The sequence below is a fragment of the Cucumis melo genome, chromosome 3 (genome assembly GCF_025177605.1).
Source record: "Cucumis melo cultivar AY chromosome 3, USDA_Cmelo_AY_1.0, whole genome shotgun sequence".
In the NCBI taxonomy this organism is placed as follows: Eukaryota; Viridiplantae; Streptophyta; class Magnoliopsida; order Cucurbitales; family Cucurbitaceae; genus Cucumis; species Cucumis melo.
Genome location: NC_066859.1, coordinates 30,427,714 through 30,451,172, shown reverse-complemented (window position 1 = coordinate 30,451,172; position 23,459 = coordinate 30,427,714). Strand labels below are relative to the sequence as shown.

General features: G+C 32.3%; 2 protein-coding genes, 1 long non-coding RNA gene and 1 other non-coding gene across 5 annotated transcripts; 3 read left to right on the top strand and 1 right to left on the bottom strand.

Annotated features, from left to right (window-relative positions):
* The first annotated feature begins 7,747 nt into the window (after nucleotides 1–7,747).
* Nucleotides 7,748–13,800, top strand: LOC103487767 (uncharacterized). 2 transcript variants are annotated; one of them, XM_008446220.2, is made up of 15 exons: nucleotides 7,748–8,089; nucleotides 8,277–8,388; nucleotides 8,534–8,729; nucleotides 8,800–9,449; nucleotides 9,572–9,672; nucleotides 9,775–9,889; nucleotides 10,278–10,355; nucleotides 10,493–10,585; nucleotides 10,967–11,050; nucleotides 11,595–11,693; nucleotides 12,318–12,380; nucleotides 12,565–12,595; nucleotides 12,980–13,026; nucleotides 13,137–13,195; nucleotides 13,303–13,800. In XM_008446220.2, exons 2-15 carry the CDS (start codon nucleotides 8,341–8,343, stop codon nucleotides 13,535–13,537), a joined length of 1,899 nt encoding a protein of 632 aa, XP_008444442.1. In that variant the 5' UTR covers nucleotides 7,748–8,089; nucleotides 8,277–8,340; the 3' UTR covers nucleotides 13,538–13,800. The 2 variants fall into 2 exon arrangements, with proteins under 2 accessions (XP_008444442.1, XP_008444443.1); XM_008446221.3 differs by having other exon boundaries at nucleotides 7,808–8,185.
* A 458-nt stretch (nucleotides 13,801–14,258) lies between these two features.
* On the top strand, nucleotides 14,259–14,976 carry LOC107990719 (uncharacterized). Its single transcript, XR_001762447.2, has 2 exons — nucleotides 14,259–14,506; nucleotides 14,609–14,976. It is a non-coding gene; the product is annotated as an uncharacterized LOC107990719 (long non-coding RNA).
* On the top strand, nucleotides 14,608–14,734 carry LOC127148734 (small nucleolar RNA snoR86). Its single transcript, XR_007819809.1, has one exon. It is a non-coding gene; the product is annotated as a small nucleolar RNA snoR86 (small nucleolar RNA).
* A 1,102-nt stretch (nucleotides 14,977–16,078) lies between the features above and the next one.
* Nucleotides 16,079–19,995, bottom strand: LOC103487766 (acyl-[acyl-carrier-protein] desaturase, chloroplastic). The gene is made up of 3 exons (XM_008446219.3): nucleotides 19,373–19,995; nucleotides 17,579–18,083; nucleotides 16,079–17,055 (listed from the first exon to the last, which is right to left on the bottom strand). The coding sequence occupies exons 1-3, from the start codon at nucleotides 19,495–19,497 to the stop codon at nucleotides 16,495–16,497; spliced, it is 1,191 nt and encodes a 396-aa protein (XP_008444441.1). The 5' UTR covers nucleotides 19,498–19,995; the 3' UTR covers nucleotides 16,079–16,494.
* Nucleotides 19,996–23,459: the final 3,464 nt, after the last annotated feature.

The window sequence follows — 23,459 nt, the reverse complement described above, 5'->3', positions numbered from 1 at the left end:
TTCAGAAAAAGAGAAGAAAAAAAAAAAAAAAAAAAAAAAGAGCGGGACGAAAATTTTCCCCACGGTGTCTCGTCTCGCTTTGTTCACAGGCCGACAGTTGCGTTGCCGACCATCTCGTTTGTCGGTTAGCAGATCTGTAATAAATTATATGAATTGACCTTTCTGTCCCTTACATCAATTTTCCCTTTTAAATTACCCTCTTTTTTGTTCTTCGTTTTACCCCTTAATGCACTAAATAAATCTTTTATTTTAAAATTATCGTTTTGGTTCTTTGTTATTGCTAATTTTAAAATATCTCTAAATGTATTCGCACAATTGGTTGTATAAAATTTATTGTTATTATGGTTTAATCAATTTTAGTCGAAATTAAAATTAATATTGAAAGTATAAGATTAAATTTAAACAATTTAAAGTATATGATATACTCTCTATTTTAGTGATCGTACCGTATTTTCACTAAATTGATAGAAATTTAAAATATATGGATAAAATCATTTAAATGATATTTTAACTTGTTTCTAGTTATTCGACTCATTCTTTAAGTTTATTTTGGAGTATTTATATTGGTATTTAGAAATGAGATTAATGGATAAATTTAGCAATATAGCTCGTGTAGAGGGTTTAGATGATTAGGCCAATACATTCAATAGTAATTGTTTTATGGAAAAAAAATGGAAAGGGGGTATTATAGTAAAGTTAGTAGGTAATGCGGTCGAACCGAGTGGCGAATAAGGGAAGAAGCAGATTTGCGTTTGATTAAAAAGAAAGCGTGGGCTCATAACTAGCCACGTGGTCATGTTTTGATCCTGTGATTTTAACCGGCCAAGCCGGTTTCCACTTCCGCAACTTCCGTCTTCCTCCCTTCTTACCGCGAAAAAAATAAAAAAAGAATATTTGCCTCTTATCGGGCCACGTCAGCTCACAAATCCAAGTACTGCGGTCAACGATTTGGTTTGACTCTTTCCAAGGACTTTCATCAACGCGGTTCCCACTTGGCTTCTTCTAGTGGTTGAGAAATTACTTTCAATTGTGATGTCAAGTTATAATATATATATATCTTTTGTTGCTTTAGAAACATTTTACCATTAAATAATGTTGGTGTAAACTTGCATGCAAGTATCAATCAAGTGTTCATCCGGTCTAAACGCGAAAGCGTTTTGTATGTAAAGTGCTTGGTTCAATTAATCACACGAAAGAAAAGGTATAGTCTTTTTATTTTTAGGGCTATTGAAATGTGACTATTTATAATGTTATTTTTTTCAACAGTGTTAGAGTGGGTGCAATTCTCGAGATCGTAAAGAGTTAGTGGTAAGTTCAACCCTATCATTTCACATTTGGCGAAGACTCCATGAGCTTGTTGGTTAGCAAGAACACGATAGAATAATTAACTTTTCCTTTTAGACATGCATAACGTTCTGTTTCCCTTAGGTTTGAGTCATTATGTGTAAGCTAGCTTCATGTCTTATCTGAGACAACCATTTACATATATGGTTAAATAACAATAAAAAGTACATCAAATAAAACAAGAAGTGAAACTTAGTAAACGAGTTTATATATATATATATATATATATATATATATATGTAGTCTTATAAACCAAAAAAAATCCTCGAATCAAACACACAACTAATGATTATTAAACCAGACACGTGCTAAGTAGATGTTAATTACAATTTTGTATTAACATTGATGATAATTTTCAACTATACATTAAAGTTTCTCGAACAATCAAACATACAAAATCATACCCATTATCCTCAAAACTAGGTCAAAGTGTAGATAAGTTTTATGAAATAAACTGTTTTTTTTTTTTAATATATAGTAATTAATCAAAAGTCTAAACGTTGAAGGCTTTCAATGTTGAGTCTTTTAAAACCAAAATCAAAGCGTACACAGTTATATTATGCCCACTTGCACAATTCCAAAACAATGCAACCTATGAAATATAAAAATACCCTAAATCAAGATGTAATACAAGATGGATGGTCTCTTAGTAAGTTATGTTACAAAAACAAACATATCAAATCTTGTAGGGTTTCAAAGAGAATATTTTAATCTATTTGGCATTTATTTTGTCTCTCTGCATAAGTCTGTATCTAGACGTTTAATATATAGTTCAATTATTAAATGCTACACATGTCAAGTTTAGCATTTTACAAAAAATATTTTTAAATTATATTCAAACACGAGAATCTCTTAACTTTGCTTTTTATTTTTTGTTTTCAATCTTTTTTTGTTCTCTGACTATTGTTAGTAAACTTTTCACACCTTGCTTTAAAAATAAACTTCAATCACAGACCGAATTTTAGAAACAAATTCCAAAATGTTCACAAATTTGATTTCAAAGCAAGGAAATTATAGGTTATCTCTTGATTTTCATAAATAACAAATGGAGAGATATTGTTACGAGTAGAAAATTTTTTAAATATTAAATAAACTATATAGAATTTAATAAAATTTGCTATTATTAACATATATAAAATGCATCACATAGATAAGAACTAACATCACACTATATTGTATTGAAAAAGAAAAAAAAAAACATCACACATGAGATGCCTGTTAATTGATGGTTCAATTCCATATTTATTTATATATAATGAAGTATAATTACAATTTGAAAGATTATTTAAAATTATGAGGTAATAACAAATACACGTATTACTTATAAAACAATCAACTTAGTTGACAAATAAATCTGACATAAGTTTTAAAGTATATATATCAATTAGTTTTTAAAGTTTGTGTATGTGCATGTATTTGTGCATTTTTAAAAAAAAAAAATCAAGAATTCATATACCAATTCGTAAGTTTGAAACTCAGACCCCTAATATATATACCAACATCAAATTCCAAATACTAATAGTTTACAATTCAAACAATATTCTTTGGAAAAACCCCATCTTTATCATTGATTATTTGCCTAAAAAACAATCCTCAAGTGGGTATCTCACAATATGAAACTCATCTTATATCTAAACTTAGATTAATAATCTTGTAAACTATAAATTAACAAAATTGGACCCCTCAAGAACTTCAAACATAAGACATGAGCATGATGATGCTTGAAAGCCCTTCCTTTTCTCATTGTTTTTTTTTTTTCAAATTTATTTATTAAGGAGGGTTTGGGTGTTTAAGAACACAATCCAACCACAAATAAAATAGAGACCCCACTTAAAGAAGAGAGAAAAAAAAAATACTTACATATAAATAAGAACAATAATAATGATGATGATGATGATATAAGAAATATGGCGTGTGTTTGGGGAGCAGTAAACCCCAAAGGGAGGGGTCACGTCATGTGTAATATAAGAAAAAATAATTAAGAGCTAAAGCAATATAATTAAAATTTGATTAGTGCATTTAATATTTATAGAAAGTCCAATAATGATGTCGTGATCATGAATACGTGGCATCCTTCAACGGCCATTTTTGACTATTATTTTAAAATTATTTGGTCGCTATCGTAGCAATTAATATCCCACAATAATCAGCCTGCAGCCTTATAGTGGATGTTTGCCTTTCTCTCTTTCTTTTTCTTTTTTCATTAGTCTACACATTTAATTTAAATCATCTGTTTGTGTTGATAATTGTCTTTTTAATTAAATAATAGAAAGTTGAACAGACATTTATCTTCAGTTTGTTGTGTTTGTTTGATCTTTCTTTATTTTATTAACTTTTAAAATACAAATCTCCTTTGTTTTTTTCTTTTTTTTGCTTTGCTGTAAATTATCACTTTTTAAAGTTACTTTTGAAATAAATAAATTGTATCAAAAGTTCTAATTGTCTGATAAAATAATTCATTGCTCTTAATTAAAATACTCCATCTTTTAATAAATATTTTGATTTTTGTTTAGTATTTAAGTTTAATTTTATCCATAGGTAAATTCTAGTTTTAAATTGCTATTGATGCTTTAAATAAACACTAAACAAATAGATCTTAGAAAATCTAAAAAGAGTTCAAGTCTTTTTGAATTTTACATTGACTTTCTCGTAATATTTTTACATTGGACATTGTTTTTTTTAGAGGAAAATTTGAATAATTAATCCAATTGTTATGTCTTTATATAGTTATTTAAGAAAAAATACACAAACAATTCACTTCTAATTCAAAAGTTTCTTTAAAATCTTTTCATAAAATAAGCAGAAGTTTGGGAAAATAAAAGGCTGAGAACAAATCTGATTTTAGTTAATTAAAGTATAATAACGAGAAATGACTGGTTAGGTAATAATATAATTTTATTTAGTTTTGTGACATCACATTCATTTGTCCGTACATATGCTTATTTATTGACTAATTAAAACGACTTTCTTGGAGAGTCTTACTAGCCGGCCGTTTTTTGGAACAAATACGGCTGTTTTAATTCAATAGACATTGTTCTTGTTATCTATTAGGATTCCGGGAATCCGTGGAAATATCAAATATGAGAATAGAAAATAAAAAAAATAATTTTATTTATGGTAAAAATAACTGTCATAAATATTTTTTCACTCTTTTAGTCTGAAATTACCCTTCAATGAATGACAATTGTCCATATACTGTATTTATATTTGTAAGATGGCCGCGCATATCTTAAGTGACGGTGGGAAACATTTCAAAAAGGAAGGGAGAAAGCAATCTTATTTTTTTGAAGGAAAAAGAGAAGGTTCAAAAAAATTCTAGGGTTTTCTTGGAAAAGTGAAGTGGTTGATGTTTTGCAGAAGATTGTTTGTTTTTTTAGGGGAAAAATTATAATATTCAAGAATGTGCATAGTTTGTATTAATTATAGGATATTTGTGGTTTTTGTTACCAATGTATTTAGAAATCGAATTTGCCAATTAGATAGACGCATTTAAAGCATAGTTGTCTCATTTATTATTTAAAAATTAACTGTTTTGTTATTTTGTCAATTTAAAAATAAAATTGTCATTTATTCAAAGTAAACTTTATATTTTGTTATTCTTCTTGTCGCCCGTAGGATTAATATGTTGTAATTTCATAATTATCTCATTTAAAAACGAAATAAGCAAAAAAGATCAATAACATAAATATTTACGTTGTTTACTAAATCTTGAAACAATGCGTTAGCTAAATTTACATAAAAAGAAGAGATGCTTGTGACTTGAGTTTAAACACTAACTTATAGATTCCATGTAAGCACTATACTGATGTTTTGTTCTTTGTTGTTTTGTTGGTAACATCGTGAAAATGAATTTATTCTATCAACGTAACCTCAATAGATTTAGAACAGTGGATGGTGAGTTTAGTAAATTTCTAAATTAGAATGGGATTGTGGCCATTATAAAATTAGAAATTAGAAGATAAAGCTTAGAATTATATTTAAAAATATAATATATATATATATATATAATCGAGTAGTCTCATAATGATATGTCATGATGGATGTCTTCCCACCAAACCATTTTAAATAACATTATGAAATTTAACTAACACGTGTCATTATAAGATCTTTTTTTTTTTTTGGACATTTCCGTGTGTTTGATAATCCAACAACACATCATCTTAGGATGTTCATGTTTTATTTGGGTTTATACTTTGTTGGTTTTGTCAGTTTGGAAATAGATTGATTTTTTCCTATTTTTATTTTCTACAAAGTCAAATTGTAATCTTTTTAAGTCGACTTTAGATCATTATACCAAGCCTTTAAAAGAAAAATTGGGGCCTTAGCTTATTAATTACATGTTTGCTATGTGACAAAAATTAGTTAATTATATAAAACGACAGACTATTCAAAAAAAAAAAAGCTCAATAAACACTCAAATTTTGAATTTTTAAATCTATTTTTTTGTATTTCTTAGGAAACATCTCAAGTATGGCAATCCAATCAAGTAGAAAGTTTTTGTCAAATCACTTCAAAGTGATATTTGATTACACATGGGTGGTTAAAAACATGTCTTGTGAGGAGGTTGCCTTTTAAAATTATATTTTCAAATCTGATCTTAAATTCACTATTAATAATAGTTATGTTTTAAATTTTGTATTATGTGTGTGCATAACAATAAAATTATGAATAACAAAACATGAGTAAAATTAAAATTTATTTTTGGAATTGAAATATTAAAAAAGAGGTGAGTAATTAATTGTAAGTGGCGGTGGAAGGGCAAAAGAGGAATTATGGAAGAAGTAATTTAATTCGCAGCTTGGGGCACGATTTATTAATGAGATTGTAGAGTACGGGAGGGGGGAGTATATTGCTTATTTGAGTTATTTTATTTATTTATTTTAATAATTATTATCATTTATAAATGTGGTTCTTCCAACTTCTTGTCTTTTTTGTATTTACTATGTAACATAAATTTTGTATTATGTGTGTGCATATATTGGTGTACATACACATTTTCTCATTTCTTTTTTAAATATTTTTGTTATATTCTTTAAAAAAGTTGAAACAATACACACCCCATATTTTATAAATGTTTTTACGTGTTTTTTTTTATATATTAGAAATATGTGACGAGACAAATTATTCTATGTCCATATTTTGTAGTGAAATATATATATTTTTTTTTTTAAGAAAGAAAGTTGGAGGTAGGATTTTAGTTTTTTAAAAAGTATATATAAAAGAAAATTTACAACAAGTAGTGAAGTTGAAATAGGAAATAAGATATAGATAAATTAGATAGACAAAATTTTATTTTGTTATATTTAAAAATGTCGTGAAAATATAACATGTTATTAAAAAATTGAAACGTGTAAATGACCACATTTGGTTTTGTTATAGACCAAATGTGAATGAAAAAGTTGGGCTAAGACCCCGAGGCTCAATACTTACAACCAACAAGGTTAGCCGAAATCAAAATCTCGCCCAAGCCTACTAGGCTGTTTTTATGGGCTTTGTATTCCCACGGCCCAATTAAACCCACTCAACTACGAGAGTATCATCTTCAACTCCCTATGTATGTATATATATATTTTGACGAATAGGCTAATATAATGAAATATAGACATAAAAGTTTTAGCCTAAGTGACTATATTACTCACCACGAAATTCAGACATGAAAAAATAAAGATAGAATTAGGTGAATATACGTGGAAAAAGACGGGGAAGAAGGTACATTACAAGTAAATATTACAATGAAGTTAGATTTTTGTTAACACAATGATATGACAATCTTATCGAGTTCTTATGTTTTTGAAAAAACTCAATAAAAATACTACAACTATTTAAAACTATTTTTAGTATGTCTCCAAGGTTATAAGTTTTTTATTGTTGTGTATACTAATTTCGCCACTCTGGATATGTTGTGAGTAATTTTAGACGTAGGAGTCATTGGAATAACTATACGAAATAAAAAAAAACAAAAAATTTTAGGAAAAAATAATTTATCACATATGCATATTGCAAATATGACAAATAATTAGATATATACGACTGTTCTGGGAATATTCAATTTTAAATTTACTATTTTTACAATTTAAAAAGTAAGGTTAAATGAAACTTATTATCATCAAATTATTTGCTAATTTTGCAAATAGCCGAATAAAATTTTTAGAAGGTTAACTGTTTAAAAAAGCATTTATCATTCTTAAAGAAAAAGGGAAAGAAAACAAAAGAAAAATAAGAAGAAAAAGACTTCGCATTTAACTTGGGTTGCCAAATGTTATTGAAATATTATTATCCATACGACGAAAAATCTTATCCGGAAAGGAAAAATCCAAAGAAGATGAAACGATGTTTGACAATTTATACAATATATTTAAATTAATGGTTACATTGTTTTTACAAATTGTCAAAAAGCAAGATTTTGTCAACATTTTCATGACATTTCACATTTCTAAACAATTTTATAGGTTTGACATAGATTTTATAGAGAAATGTGAGTGTAATCTTGAAGTGAGAGGCAATAATGAGAAGTAAAATCTGAGGCAACGATGAAAACCACATAAAATGAAGAACAAGATTTGTCTCACCCCACCAATGCCCAAACGAGAGGCAAAGACGAACGGAAGAAGATGAAGTTTCAACCCATTGGCTTCATTAAGCCACACGATTCTATATCCCCTTCTATCTTCTTCCTTCTTTCTCAACTCCCTTGACCCATAATTTATTTTTTCTTTTTCCCTCTGTTCATCTTTAGATTCTCCATGTAAGTTCGTCTAACTTTCAGATTCCCCTTCTATTGTTTTTGCTGCTTCATGAATGATTTTACCCCATTTGCTTATTCATACGTGATCCTCCCACGGTTCGGCAATGCTTTTGCTTACTTTTGTTCTGAATTCTTCAGATTTTTTGTTTATATCTTTTGATCGAGATTTCTTTTCATTTGGGTGCAGGATGAAAAGCTTTTGAAGTGTTTTCACCCCCTTATTAGTGTTATTAACTAGGATTCAATTCACAATGTTGTCGGTTTGCTCGGTGACCCCTAGCTGTTCTTCTCAATCTAAGGTGGGAACTGAGTTTAATCTTCTGGTTTTGATTTCAAGATTGATGATAGTGCTCAGTTGGAGAATGAATCAGTGATCTTTTAGTTGACAATCACTGTAACTGTATGCATAAGTAACCATTATGATTTGGAATAATAAACCTGCAGATTACTTTCCATGGTGGCCTGAGACCCTTTCTGCCATTCCAAAAGGATTTTCAATTTGGCAGCCTTGTTACCGCAGATGGGAGCTTCACTGGCTTGCTTCGAGGAACTCAATTCCATGGAGGTTTTCCTAAAGCTTTCACCACAAGATCCTCTCTTTCTAATTTGACTATGAATGCTCAACACCCATTATCTACAGGTAACAAAAATCTAATTTGTAGAAACTTTGCTAGTCGTACAGTTGTAACGTTCAACGAACACTCTGGCAGGTGGAGTGAATTATGTAGAGAATTCCAGTTTATCTGCAGGAGAAGAGACACTCCTTGATGTTTCTGGACTACGTAGTGAAATTACTTCTGCTCAAGTTTTACCTATAGAGCACGAAACTGGGCTAGCCGAAAAAACTGCATCAGAGAAAATGCTCTTTCTGTCCGACTCCCTAAATGTCGATAATAGTTCAGTTTCTAATTTGAAAGCAAGCACGGAGGATTTTTTGGATCGCGTCAGTGAGTCCTTTAATGCCTCTATACAACAAGGGGAAAACACTATTGAGAAGTCATTGGATACAATTAACTCATTCGTATCATCTTTGATTAAACGGGGCAATCAAAGTGTAGATGATGCCGTCAGTAGTATATTTTCATCTGTTGATCAGATTGGGGAACAAGGTAGTAATAAAGTCACCAACTTTTCATCTGGGCTCAAGGAAGGATCAATTAAAGCTTCTATTGCTGCAATCGACTTACTGAGACATGCAGTTGTTGCAATTGAGGATTCTCTGATAAATGCAACTTCATTTGTTGTCTACTCCTATGGGTCTGCCAAGGAACTCTTTCCTCCTGAGATCAGGACTGCTCTAAGTTCGTCTGAGCAAAAAGTAGCTGAAATCTTGAGTCCTGTCAAGACTGGTTTTCAACAGGTATTAATTGATGATTTAAGATGTCATTCAGGTCTTTTCTGATTTTTAAAAGTTGTATGTTAACATTTTTCGAGGATCCAAATTGTGACAAATTATACATTGAGTGTATTTTTTGAAATCAGATTTACCCTACTGTTGAGAGTTTGGAGAAAACCGTTGGCTTAGATCCTAGTGATCCGCTGGTTCCATTTCTACTCCTCGTTGGAAGCTCTGTCACTCTGTGGTATGATTATTCTTTAAGCTCGAGTATAACTTCATTATGCTATACTACGGAGAAGATAGAATCCGTTGCTTGAGGTTTAAAATTTTAATCAGATTTGTGCAGGATTTTCTACTGGACAAAGACATATGGTGGTTATTCTGGAGATTTATCCCCTGAAGCAACTTTGGAGCTTCTGAAAGGATCTGATAATGCTGTTCTTATTGATGTCCGGCCAGAGGCAAGAGACTGTAAAATTTCATGGCCTTTTGTATTCACAGCATTGATCATGTTTAACTTCTCATATCTCCACAAAATAATTGAGTTGGACGTTTCATTCGAGCCCTACTCTTCTACTGTTCAATGAAATGTGTAGTATAAAGTTATTGAAAAATGAAACTCCATCGTGCTCCGAGATCAAAGACAAGGGTTAATAGGAGGGAAAGAGAGCAGTCACTTCTTCAGTTAAAACCAAGTATTTTGGCTACTGTTTTGAATTTTACTATTTCCTGTCTTTTCCCGGATGCAATCTGGCAGTAACAAAATATAGACTGTTCTAGAATGGAGTCATTAAAATTTGTAATAGCTATAGAATTTAAAATCCATTGTTTTCCCCTTTCTTTCTACAGGATTTGAGAGAAAAAGATGGCATTCCTGATCTCAGGCGTGGAGCACGAGCTCGCTATACAAGTGTAACTCTACCAGAGGTAGGCATGTGTGCATTATTATAATTTGAAAGTATGCAAGATTAGGTAAACTATATGTTTTTAGTGGCTAGCAAAAACAAGCACTGTACTCAACTTCATGCTTCTTAAAGCTTAATTTTTTGTACTTTAATTTTCAGGTTGATGGCTCTATACGGCAGTTAGTCACGAGTGGAAGAGACCTAGATGACACTTTACTTGCTTCTGTCATCCGGAACCTAAAGATTGTTCAGGTAGTTGGCCTCTTTTCAAAACATAGACGGAAGTAGTAAAAGTTACCATGGAGCTCAAGAACAATTTGCTTACTGTTCTTATGTTTGAAACTGTAAACTTTTATTTCTTTAGTTTCTTCAGTTGTTGGTAATAGTTGTCTGCTACAGATATTTTTCTTAAAAAAATTATTTTCCAATGAATATGCCGATGCCCAAGTTGCACGAAACAAATGTGCCAATTTCTGTAGTTGCTAATATCTATCTTGGGAGATGTCTCTTTGACTTGTGTCTTTATTAGAATATTGTTTGACATTATATCTGAACTTTCTCATGATTATACAATTCTTAGAAATAGGATTTGGTTTGATTAATGATGTGATTATTGGCTTGTGCTCTCTGTAGGACAGGTCCAAGGTTATCGTCATGGATGCCAATGGTACAGGTTCTAAAAACATTGCCAGATCATTGAGAAAACTTGGGGTCAAGGCAAGTATTCTGCAGTCCGAACATTCTCTTTTATAGGAATTTAGAAACATTTTCTAACATCGTTTGATCATGAGGATTTTAATACGTGCCTAGACACTAGACAGGGTAATGAGCTGTAGGTAGAATACTAGCTCATCTATTTTTTTTTTAAGACTCTTTAAGATCTTATGGACAAAGAAAGATCTTCTCTAGCAGTCACTGATTCCTCTCTTTTTTGGCACATTCCCTTAACCAACTATGGCTTAAATTCTCTCATATCCAATTGGAGAAGCTTTTTGTAATCTCTTGCATGGTTTTCCCATTTTGTATAATTTTCATTTGATCAAGGAAAAATTGTTTCCTATCCAATTTCCTCCCCACTAATTATCTGTTGAATTACTTACCTATATATTACTATTAAAATATTATTATTTCTTCTTTTTCTTCTTCTTCTTCTTATTATTATTATTTTGAGAAATTTGTTTAAATAATTCTCCTGTTATTGGATGTTCTTTACATTCAAAATTGCTCAATTGCTCAATTTCTTTGGATGTTTACGTGACAGAAACCATACTTGATCCAAGGGGGATTTCAGTCCTGGGTGAAACAGGGCCTCCGCATCAAGGAGCTCAAACCTGAAACACCATTCAGCATACTAAACGAGGTATCTAACATTTTTGCTGTGTGGTCAAGCACATGAAAATGTCTGGAAGAAAAATCTAATTTTCATATACCCAACTGTCTGTGCATGCTGTTAAAAGTGCGCATTTAACAGCATCCTGACCTATAATAATCATACGGGAAAAGTTAAAGTAATTGTAAATGTAATAATCATCGTGTGACAGAAGTGAATAAATTTTCATCTTGACCTGATCTAGGACAGGATCGTTAAAAATTTTCCATTGATTGATAAAATAAAATAAAATTTTCGAAGCCTGCATTTTAGTGGGATGTATTTATCAACTAAGGCAAGCTAATTAGTTGTAAACGATGAGAAGTTCGGCTCAGTTTGGAAGGGAACTTCTACCTGTTCTTCATTCTACAGTAGTTTTTTTACTTTCTCACGGAAGAAATGCTGCTTTTCCATTCCAACCAGGATGCATGTCTAATTTGAGCCTCGGTGGACAAAATACAATCTCTTCATCTGTTTTGACTTGAACACTTTGTTTTCGTTTCTTTGTATTTGTTATATTGATGAATTATGAAAATGATTGAATATGCTCGTTAAAATTCTTTCAATGATCTGAACTTTTTTTTTCACTTCTGAGTCAAACTGAAATTGTTTCAGGAAGCTGAAGCAATCCTGGAGGAAATAAATCCGTCTCCTGTACAAGTTCTAAGTTATGGTTTGGTAAGGCTAAATTTACATACAAAATATTTCAGCATGACTATTGAATTGATTTTTGTTTATGGCTTTTGCTCCTGATAATTAATTCCACCGAGGAATAGACTTAATATTTCATTTTTGTTCATGGTTTGTTCTTCTGATTTGTATCATACTCTAAAGTCTAACCTATGTTCTTCATTCTGTTCAGGGTCTAGCTGCAACTTTATACGCTTTACTAGGTAATGCAAGTTTCATTTATTATTTACTGTTTGCATAAAGTCTCAGTTGGGTTTAATAGAGCTGAACTTCAATATTCCATCGTTTCATAAATAATTATGACGAGTAGGCACCTTTGAATTAAAATGTGCAGTAATTGGTGCGTTTTTGTTGTCTTCCAACATCATTAAACAACTTTTATGTATCTGTTCTTTTCTGAAACCCTGCAGTTCCTCGTTGATTTCAGTCATCAAATTGACGCTGATTTGTTTTGTACTTTTAATCTTAACCACTGGTTATTAAAGCCGGTACACCCCGTCTCGTTTGTCTGGATGATAAGGTCATATGTGGTACCCTGAAGGGGCCCATTTAATCTTTTTCTAACAAATACAATTCTTGTCTATCAGAGTGGGAGACGTCACTACAAATAATTGCCATCATCGGCATCGGTCAGGTACCATTGTGTTCTACAAGTTTAACTAATCAAAATTCATGGTTATGCTGCCTACTTTGGAAGTACTATTACTCTACTGTCAAATTGATATGTTATGGCAACTTCACCAGACAATTTATCGGCGACTTGCATCTTATGAAGATGCTGAAGATTTGAACAAAGATGTCAGGTGAAGTCTAACTACCTAATATCTATCCTATTCGACCATTTTCACTTGCTTTTCTAGCCATTTATACACCAAAGTCTCTGACCATTCCATCTTGTGGATTCTTATAGGCTCTTACTTACTCCAGTCAGTCTTGGAGCTCAGGCATTATCATGGGCTGCTGGGAAACTAGAAACAAACGGCGTTGGATTACCAACATCTCCTTCCTCCTTGGATGTTCAAAACAGGGTGTTGCAAGCTGCTGCGAAACACGAATCTCAGCCTTCAGTCGATGAAGGTATCCAGAACAGACCGCCCGAGGCAACAATTCCAGTCAGTGAGGGTATAGATCTTTCTGAGGCATAGAACAACAACGTTTTTTCTGGCAGTACATAATGCTTGTTAATGAAATCCCCTTGTTCCAAACTTGGTTGTTGATCCAACTATACTAACATTATAACAAGTTGAAATGGATTGCTGCTTTGTTCAGCTGCTAAAGAAAAATACTGTGAGCTGACACCGCTACCTTCTCTTCTCTCATAAAAGATGTAGTAGAGTCGTTTCCATATAACTATAAATCAATGTTGGCTTGCTGTATATTTAATACTAAATCTAATTTTTCTTCTCTATGCTATAATTGTTCGATAGTAAAACTTATACAACATAATATTCGGTGAATCGGGGAAGTTTAATGGATAAACATGTCATTTAAAAGAAAATGATTTTTGGACAGTTCTCCAAAATCTATCAAGAATAGATATCGACGTACTTTTATCATGTGTTTATTGATAAATTCTAAAATTTTACTATATTTGTAAATATTTTTCGTAACTTCAAAATACCAAATTGAAAAGTATTGAAAATAGGGACTATATGACAGCTTTAGAAATTATTCTCAAGGATCTAGATTACAAAAATATGGTATTACCGTAGCAACTCATATCATATCAAAATTGAATTTATTTCCAATTGTTTCTGTCTATTTCTAATGAAAATAATAATTAAAAAATAAAGATATATATTTTTTAACAAAGTCAAACAAAATTTCTTTCGAGCTATAAATTTGTTTGAGCCGGGTCGGGTCGGAATATGAAATTATTTGGGTTGGGCCTGAAGCCCAATAAAATGGAGAACGTGTTTAAAAAGAGGCCCATCTGCAGGGTGAGTTGGCCGAGTTCTACGGAAGGGCTCATTTGTAATTTTATATGTTATGCAAAATACAATTAGGGTTTTAGTTCATCTTCTTCGCAGCCTATAAAATGCCGCCCCCAACCTCACAGTTCTTCGTACTCTTCGCGTAGTGAACTTTCCATCTCTATATTTTTAGCGTTTTAGGTAGCGTTTCGTATTTCTTAATTTGTATTTTCAATTCTTTCGTATTTCTTTTACTTCTCTTTTGAATGGAAGAAGGTAAATGGAGTTAATGCCAATTTGCAGAGCAAGGGCGTCTTTGATTATAATGGCGTGAATTGCATTGAAGGTTGGCAATACTAACGTTTAGCGATTCTCCGTGCCTGGCAAATCTTTTGGTTTTGATCATGGCCTCGAACAAGTCGCTACATTCATTCAATCTCCTAATCTTCTTCTGTTTCTTTTCCTGACCTTTTTTATGAGCTAGATTTTTTTTAGTAAAGAATTTTGTCGATTTTTGTTTTAACGAAACCTTTTACTCCTCGCTGCTTTCATTCAAAAGCTTTTGAAATGAGACCTGGAAGATTGAATCTGAATTCATACAGTTGTGGATCTAATCTCATACGTTATCATGATCTCTGGTAAAACTCATCCGTGAGGATGTTCTTGTTATACCTATTTTTTACTGTTCAGGTTTTTTTTGCTAGGCTTATCTCTCGTAGATTCTCACTTCGAATTCGATTTCTTAACCATAACCTCCTGCCATCTGATTTTTGGATTTCCTTCTTTGTCTCAATATTTTTCTAGTATTCCTTCCAATCTTTAATGCTCGATGTCTCTATCGTAAGATTTCTATAGTTGCATAGAAATTAGAAACGAGATGGATTAGTGGACGAAAGTGAATGTGTGGATTTTCTCTTTATCAAGACTCATCTCATGAAGATCGTTTAATAAAATACTCAAATGAGTATGGAGGATGTGAAAGAAAATGACACGTGAAAAGGGGTCTTTGTGAAATTCACGGAGAAATGCGAACACAAAAGTGAAATTGAAATTAGTGTTTAGATTCAGAATATATTTGATAAATTTCGAAATGAAGATCTAACAAAAATTGAGGAGTAAATGTGGGGTAGGTGAAGGATCGATCGAATTAAAAATTATGACTCGGCTTAGGGTAATTAAGGCTGAAATAAAGAGATAGAAAAATGCTTTCACAAAAATAACGAAACTAAATATGAAATTTTAGTAAACGTATGATAAGCAATTCTTCCACAAGTGTTCGAGGAAGTTTTAGATGAAATTGCCGAATCTAATAAAAATTCAAAAACATTTTAAAAATCAAATTTTGGTTCTTATATTTTAAATATTATATATTAAATTCAAGAGAAAGCTACGGTACATAGGTTTATAAGGATCAACTTGTACATCAACTTGGAGATGGTGATTTGAACCGACCTATCATTCTCGGAAACAAAACAAAACCTAAAGACTAACTACAAAAAGGTAATTTTCTCTAAATTTAATGATTCAAAGTTAATGTAACTTTTTTCTTTTCCTGAAAATAACTAAATGATAATAATTTTCAAGCAAGAAAATATTTTTTTTTGAGAGTTTATAACTTCGGAATTGAAAACAGTGCTAATTAGCAATTAACTATAATATATATAGATATATAAGACATCGAACTCCAAAAGCAATTCTTGTAGGAAGACGCGTGACAGCCAATTTGAAAGAAAAGAACGTGTTTTTAGAGAAGAAAGAGAGAGATGGAAAGGATTGATGATCAAAATTGTAGATTGTTCTGATACAACGAGGAAACAAATTTTACAAAATGAAGTAAAAATGACAAAAACTAAAACACAAACAAACAACACTGCCATTACCATTACCTTCCTTCCTTCTACATCTATCACACCTAAAACGACAGACCGACGCACAAAATATTGTATCTACACTACAAACACAAACAAATTTTTGCCCTTTTTTTTTTTTTTTTTTTTTTGAGAGAGAGAGAGATAAAGAGAGAAGGAATGGACAAAACAGAGCAAAGAAGATGATACTGACCATTATTGTTCTTCAACACATTAAAAAGACAAAGTACACCAAATGATGAATTGATTTCTCCTTTTTTCCCTTTCCCCATCATCAACTCCTCTTCTTCAGATTCCCTTCCTTCCTACTCCTTTCACCTTCTACAGCTTAACCTGCCGATCGAAAATCCAACTGAACGGAATCGTAGGACCTTCTTTTGCCCGACTCTGAGCTCTTTCTTCTAGCTTTCTAATTCTTGCAGGTAATCCGCACACATAATCCTGAGCCTTCTGTCCCTCGCCCGACAGTCCAGTCAAACTTTCCACCTTCCATCTCCCAACTAAAAACTCCAATATGTCTGCGTAGTCTTTCGCTGTGTAAACTCCAAGCCTCTGTGCAACTGCTGAGAAGTGATCAAACAAGTTGTCGTCGCGGCCATCGTACATCAGATGAGCAGGCATTGAGACTTTCTTCCTCATCATGTCTTCAAAAGCTATGACCGTTCCTTCAGGGTCTATCTCAAAGAGCTTTTCGACAATTTTTGTATATGCAGTCTCGTGTCGCTTCTCATCTGCAGCAATTGTTCCACATATTTGAGCTAACTTTATGTCTCCGTGTTCTTTTGCTAGTCTGGCAGTGTTCCCATGGGAGACGAACGTTGCCCTTTCTTGAAATGAGGTGTATATAAATCCTAGGTAAGGATTGTTTTCAGTCCTTGGGTCCTATAACACAATCCATAAAAGTTATCAAAATGAGAAAGGATTAAAATAATTTGAAGAGCCCATCACCTATAAGGATCAACTAAAGGCTAAAATGTTCATAAATACTCATAGCACGGTTAAAAAGTTTTTAAATACTCATAGCACCTCCAATGATAATTACTCCAATACCAACTAGTTTTACAACATACATAAGTTGTCAATAAATTGTCGAACATATGGAATTCTGATGTCCACCTAAAGAGAGAATTCTGCCAAAAAAAATATCTTTATGAAGAACAAACTTGACTCAGAATATAATTTAAACTGGTTTATCAGTTATCAGATAGAATGCATGCAAGACTCATGCTTCAGAAACAACAAAGAATTGAAGGAATTAAATACTCAAGGGAGTATGGACAATCGTGCATTCATCAGCCTTTTTGTGCATAGTGTACTCTCATAATTCATGGGGTTCAAGGTAATTTTTTTAATCGAAGTAAAGCTAAAAGGAAAAAGAAAATTCGATGGTTTAGATGGATCTCACCATTCCCGATCCGATCAAATACTGAATTGTTTTCTCAATCTGCCTCATGTCCACTCTTCCAGATAGGTAAAGATATTTATTCAGAAGGTCACCATGCCTGTTCTCTTCAGCAGTCCAAGCCCTTGTCCAAATTGCCCAAGAAGTGGGGCTTGCTCCTGTTTCGTCCCTGACTCCATCCAAAGTATTCAGCATTGTCTGGTAAGTAGGAAGGGCTTCTTCTGTAATCATGTCTCCAACTAAAACAACAAAGTAATCATCAGGGATTTCCTTTGCCCTCTCTCTAAGCTCCATAACCTGCTCGTGAAATCCATCAAATGCCGGGTCTGGCAAAAAATCCTGTGGTTGCCAACACCTCTCCACTGGTTTCAAATGAACTAAAAGGTTCTCTTCAGCCCAATCCTCCAAAGATTTAAATATCTCTATCTTTTGAGGGGGCATTGAGTGAGTTACTTGAAGATGCACTTCCCTTGGAGGCATAAACGGTTTCTTAAGCGTCTCAACCTCCCTGAAATTTTACAAAACACACAGTAAAAAAAATTAATGAACAGAGATATCACATCACTGCATAGGCAGAATATATGGTAGCTTTGTAGAACTTCTATTCAATTAAGGTTTTCTCAATGCAAATGATATGTCTCTGAATTAAAATACTATCCAGAGGCATTCTGTGCAAAAGACCGCATGGATCGACAAGAGAGCTGCACAACAAAATGGCCACATCATACGTCATAAAGACATTAAGTATATGTTTCCCATATGTCGGACTTTTCCAGGTAACTAAATGTTTAATCCTTTAAGTACTTCAAACGAATGGTTGTTTTGAAAGTCATGACAAGTAAAAGATTGGATTAAATTCAAGATTTACACCAGAAAAAAATATGGTCTCTTAAAGGTTTTAAAAACATAAGCAGAGACAGCACAGAATATGGAATAAATGAGCAGGGGAAGATCAGAATCCTCATAAATGAGCTGGAACATCAAGAGCCGATGGTGATGCCACATAATAAAGAAAAGCAACCAAGTTGGGACCGAAAATTTCCAAGGACAGACCTGCACCAAGAAGCCTCCAAAACAAGACAGAACACTGAACACAACGCTGCATAATACACCAAAGAATACCGAATGGACAGTCATGCAACCACACAATTAACTACAGTTCGAATTTACTGTCGAAGAAAAATAAAATTGATCATCTAATTTCATTTTGAAGAGCCAAAACGGAATAAGCCTGTTTGTTTCAGCAGGAATGATCCATAATCACTCAGTCGAGGTGATATGTAATAGAAAACGAAGACGGAGATAGAAACAAAAATAACACAAATGAAAAACTTCCATGCTCATCACCGTTCAATGCATTCTCCATTTGAGTAAAAGAGATCAAAGGCAATCGTAAAAAAAATATAACGACATGAAGAAAAATCATGAAATACCAACGGAAACACAAAACTAATTAAAAATAAAATTCGTGGAAGGAACCGCATCAAGAAGATAAAATGCGCAGAGAATCACACAGAATTGCGACACATAAAAGCAAAAGATCAACAGAACAAAACGCGCCAACCATGCAATTAAATTTCAATCCGAGGTAATGATAAATCGAATAAATTCATTAGCAACAAAACATCAAACCTCGAAATGAACGAAAAAACAACGATATACAAAAGAAAAACAGGAGTTAACAGAACGATAAGCAATGCAAAACAAGGGAACACATAACCAAAAGATTCACAAAGATCTGAAAAGCATTAAAAAAAAAAAAAAGAAGAAGAATGAGGAAAGAGAAAAAGAAGTTACCTGGAGGTGGAGCGGAGAGTGGAGGCCATAACAAACTTAGGAGATCTGAGACTTGCAAGCTGCGGCATCGCAAAGGACGGCAACTTAGGAGATTGAGAGGTGAGAGGATGGAATTTGAGCGCCATTTTCAGAGTAGTTCCGTAATCAACGTTGAATATTCCAGCGAGTTAGTCGGGAAAACGGTACGTGAAGGGAAGAGGAAGAAGGATACCGGCGCCGGAGTTGAAGAAACCGAGGCCACTTTACGTATGTGAATGAATGTGATGCTAAGACTACCTGCCGGCAATGGCCACTTTCGACCTCAATTCCTCTCTTTCTCTTTCTCTTTCTCTTTCTCTTTTTCTTTCTCTCTCTCTACAAAATGGGCTTTTTGTGTGCCACAAACGGCCCAGCTTTATACTTCGAATTCGAAGTGGTATTTATGCAAAACTGATCTTTTGAAAAATAGCTTTTAATCAAAATCACTATTTTCAAATTAACTTTTTAAGTTTAAAAATCTCATGATTTTAGTTTAATTGAATTTCCATGTTTTTTATATGTTACACATTTACATTTTAAATTTCCATCTCTATACAAATTTCGAATAAGTTCAACTTAATTATCCCTTGGTGGAAGTATAATTTAATTGGTTAATTAAGATGTATCTATTTTGGTAAGACGATCTATTTTTAATAGATGGAGAGTTGGATGTAACGCTAACAATTAATGTGCTCTTTTAGAATAAGAGAAGTAATCGAAGATTCCCCTCAAATACAATGAGAATTTTACAAAAATAAATTTTTATAAACTTAAAATTTTAAAATTAATCGATTTCATAACATACGGGTTCAACCAATAGATCAATTCAATTTACTTTTATCGTCGACGTCAATAGAAAAAAAAAAAAAAAAAACTAAAGTGTTACCATAATAATTTTACTCGTGACTTGTGATTTGCATATTTTGTTAAATACAATTGTTGAATTCTCAACTAAATTTAAAAAGAAATAACTTTTTGTGAGCTTTTTTTTTTTTTCGTTATCAAAATTTAGATTGGTTTTTTGGACCATTGGTTGAATGTGGACAGTAACAAAGAAAGTTGAGGTAAAAGTAGTGTTCGTTAAAAACAAAAAAAAGTTACCAAACGGGACCTATATAATATAATTTAAATTCATCGGTAATGATTGATATTTTAAATTAAAACATTTAATTAAAAAAGAAAAGGAAAAACGTGGTCCAAAGTTGGACATGACGTATGGAATCCAAACACCAATTTTGAGATTGATTCAAGTGACCATTTAAAAAGAGTGATTTAATTAGTATCTTTTAAAACACATAAAGAGGTGAAGTATTAGGCGTATGCCAATAAGTCGACAATAGGAACTCCAAACGGAACTCAATTTCAAATTTAACATTAACCAAAACCAATTTTCATCAAATATAATTTTCTTTTTTATGATAAATTTCCAATTTTGGAAATGGCAATTTTGATTCTCAAAGTTTCAATTTCGTATATATTGTCTTTATTTCTTTAGAAGCGTAATAAATCTCTTAATTTAAAAACAAAACATTTAAAAGTTTCTTTAACTCGATTGCTCATTTTCTTGCATGAGTCTACATCAAATCAAATAGAAAATACATATATACACATATTAGACACGAAATCGAAAGTTTGAGAACAATGAATTTTTAGACAAATAACAAAAATCACTTCTAAAGTATGATAGTAACTACAATTATACTTTCAATTGTAAAAATCGAGCCATTAAACTTCTACGAGTATTAAAATTAGACCACTAAAAATAGGGGTGAGCATGTTATACCAAAAAACCCAGCCGACTGACCAAACCGATGTAGGTTGGTTGGAAAACGAGAGGTGTCGGTTTTGAAAAGTTTCAATTTGAGAATTTTCTAAAAGTATTTTTAAGTGTCAACCGGCCTAACCGACCCGACAAAAACCAATGGACTGACCCTTACTCGTCAATGTAGAGGTCAATCTGATACTTTACTAAACTAATTATGATTGGTTCAGGGTCATTTTTGACAAAACTGATCCATACCGACTGATGGTCACCCCTAATTAAAAATATAATTGTAACTATCGTCTAACTTTACGGGTAAATATTTAAAAAAGAAAAAGAAAACATCATATCTTGTTTATTTTCATGGAGAAGGAGAGAGGGTATTGGGAAAATTAGTTTGAGAATAACATATAGATGAATTTGAAAATAAAAAAATATGATGGACTACAAATCCGTTGGCCCAAAGAAGTCCCAAATCAAGCCCAAAACTAAAGTAGTTTTGAACTCCAAGGTATTGAAGATGCTTACCTTGAAATTCCCCTAAAAATAAGTTAACTACAACCATAATATCAATAAACAATATATTCTACCTCTTACCTTTGTTTCATTCCAATAATTTTAACCTCCATTCTTCTCATCATTCTTCTAATAACTCTCACTAACTCAGACTATACTCATCTCCATGCATTTTCTTCGATTGTATATATACATATAAAAGATAATTTTATCGTATGACAAGATAGATTCGAACATTCAAATGTTTCTCTTTTAAGCATTTTAACAAACTATAAAAAATAAATATTTATGAATCGAGACTAAGTTATAACTTTTAAAGTTACCTATATAGACTAAATTCTAATATTTTTTAAAAGATTGGAATAAAATTTATAATTTAACTTTTATCATAGAACAAAATAGAATAATTTATAATCTATTCGGAACACTTCTAACATTTCTAATAATTTTTAGTAACAAAAAGAAAAAAGGAAAAAACTATCAAACAACCGAGTTACATTTGTGGTTGACGATGAAGAAGTCATGGGTTGAATTCTAATACAAATGAAATCAACACAAAGCTAAAACTTGATATTAGCAAATTTTTAATCACCAACAAAGACAGTATCATCGGATAAGCTGGATCACTTTCACTTTTGAAAATACATAAACTATATTAAACTTAATTTAGTTTAATTTGGTGATGATCTTAAATAAATTTTCCTAATCACAATGGGAGCCATATACTTTGATCACTTGACTAATCGTTATTTGAAAATTATATTGCGTCATCATCGGCCACCGCCCGCCGTCCTCCGACGTCCGAAGGCGACTCCTTCTTCTCAGCCGGATTCGAAAAATACAAAAAATATTCTAAGCCTTCAAATTTGACTTTATTTTTCTCACGTGATTCAAAATATCATCGTTATTTATTTTATTTTATGTTTTGGTCACCGTGTTCATGGGAACCGTCAATTCAACTAAAAATTGGGGTTTCTTCGTTAAAGACCCATTTCTAAGGAAAAATATAACGAAGTAACCAATTTTGTATTCCTCTTTCCTCAACTTCCAATTTCACTTTCTTCTAACGTTTTCTTTTTGTTTATTTAAACCCCAAATCCAATTTCCTCATAATTCATCCTCTTTCACTTCCGTTTCTTCTCTAATTTCAATGGATCAGATTGCTCTGACTCAGCTTGCCACCGGCCTGAGTGTGCTAGCTGGCGCCGTGGTCGTGAAGTCTGTCATCGAACAGAAACTACCGATGGCTGGGTCGATGCCGAGGTGTCCGACATGTAAAGGGTCGGGTCGGGTCACGTGTCTATGTGTCCGGTGGTCGGATGGAGATGTTGGGTGCCGTTCATGTTCAGGGTCGGGTCGGATGTCGTGTAGAAGTTGTGGTGGCGGTGGGAGAGGACGACCGATCTCCGTACAATTGTCGACGAGCCAATCCCACCGATGATTTTGAATGTTTTTTTTTTCTTATTTGAATTTGGATGGTGATGAATTATGTTCATGTGGATGATTTAAGCAACTTAAATATTTGTAATGTAAAGAAAAAGTATATATTTATCTGTTTATAGCAAACAACGTCCAAGTAATTTATTATGAGTTATTGTTTTCGGATCTTACTTGCTATTAAAATATTACATTATATTATTGCAATAGGTTAAAAAAATATTAACTAACATGTACGATGCTGAACCATACGAATTCTTGATCAAATTATAAGAAACAATCACAAGTTTTTTGAAATTATTAGTTTGGTTTTGAAAACATGTCACTTTGGTTTCTGATAACCACAAGGCAGAA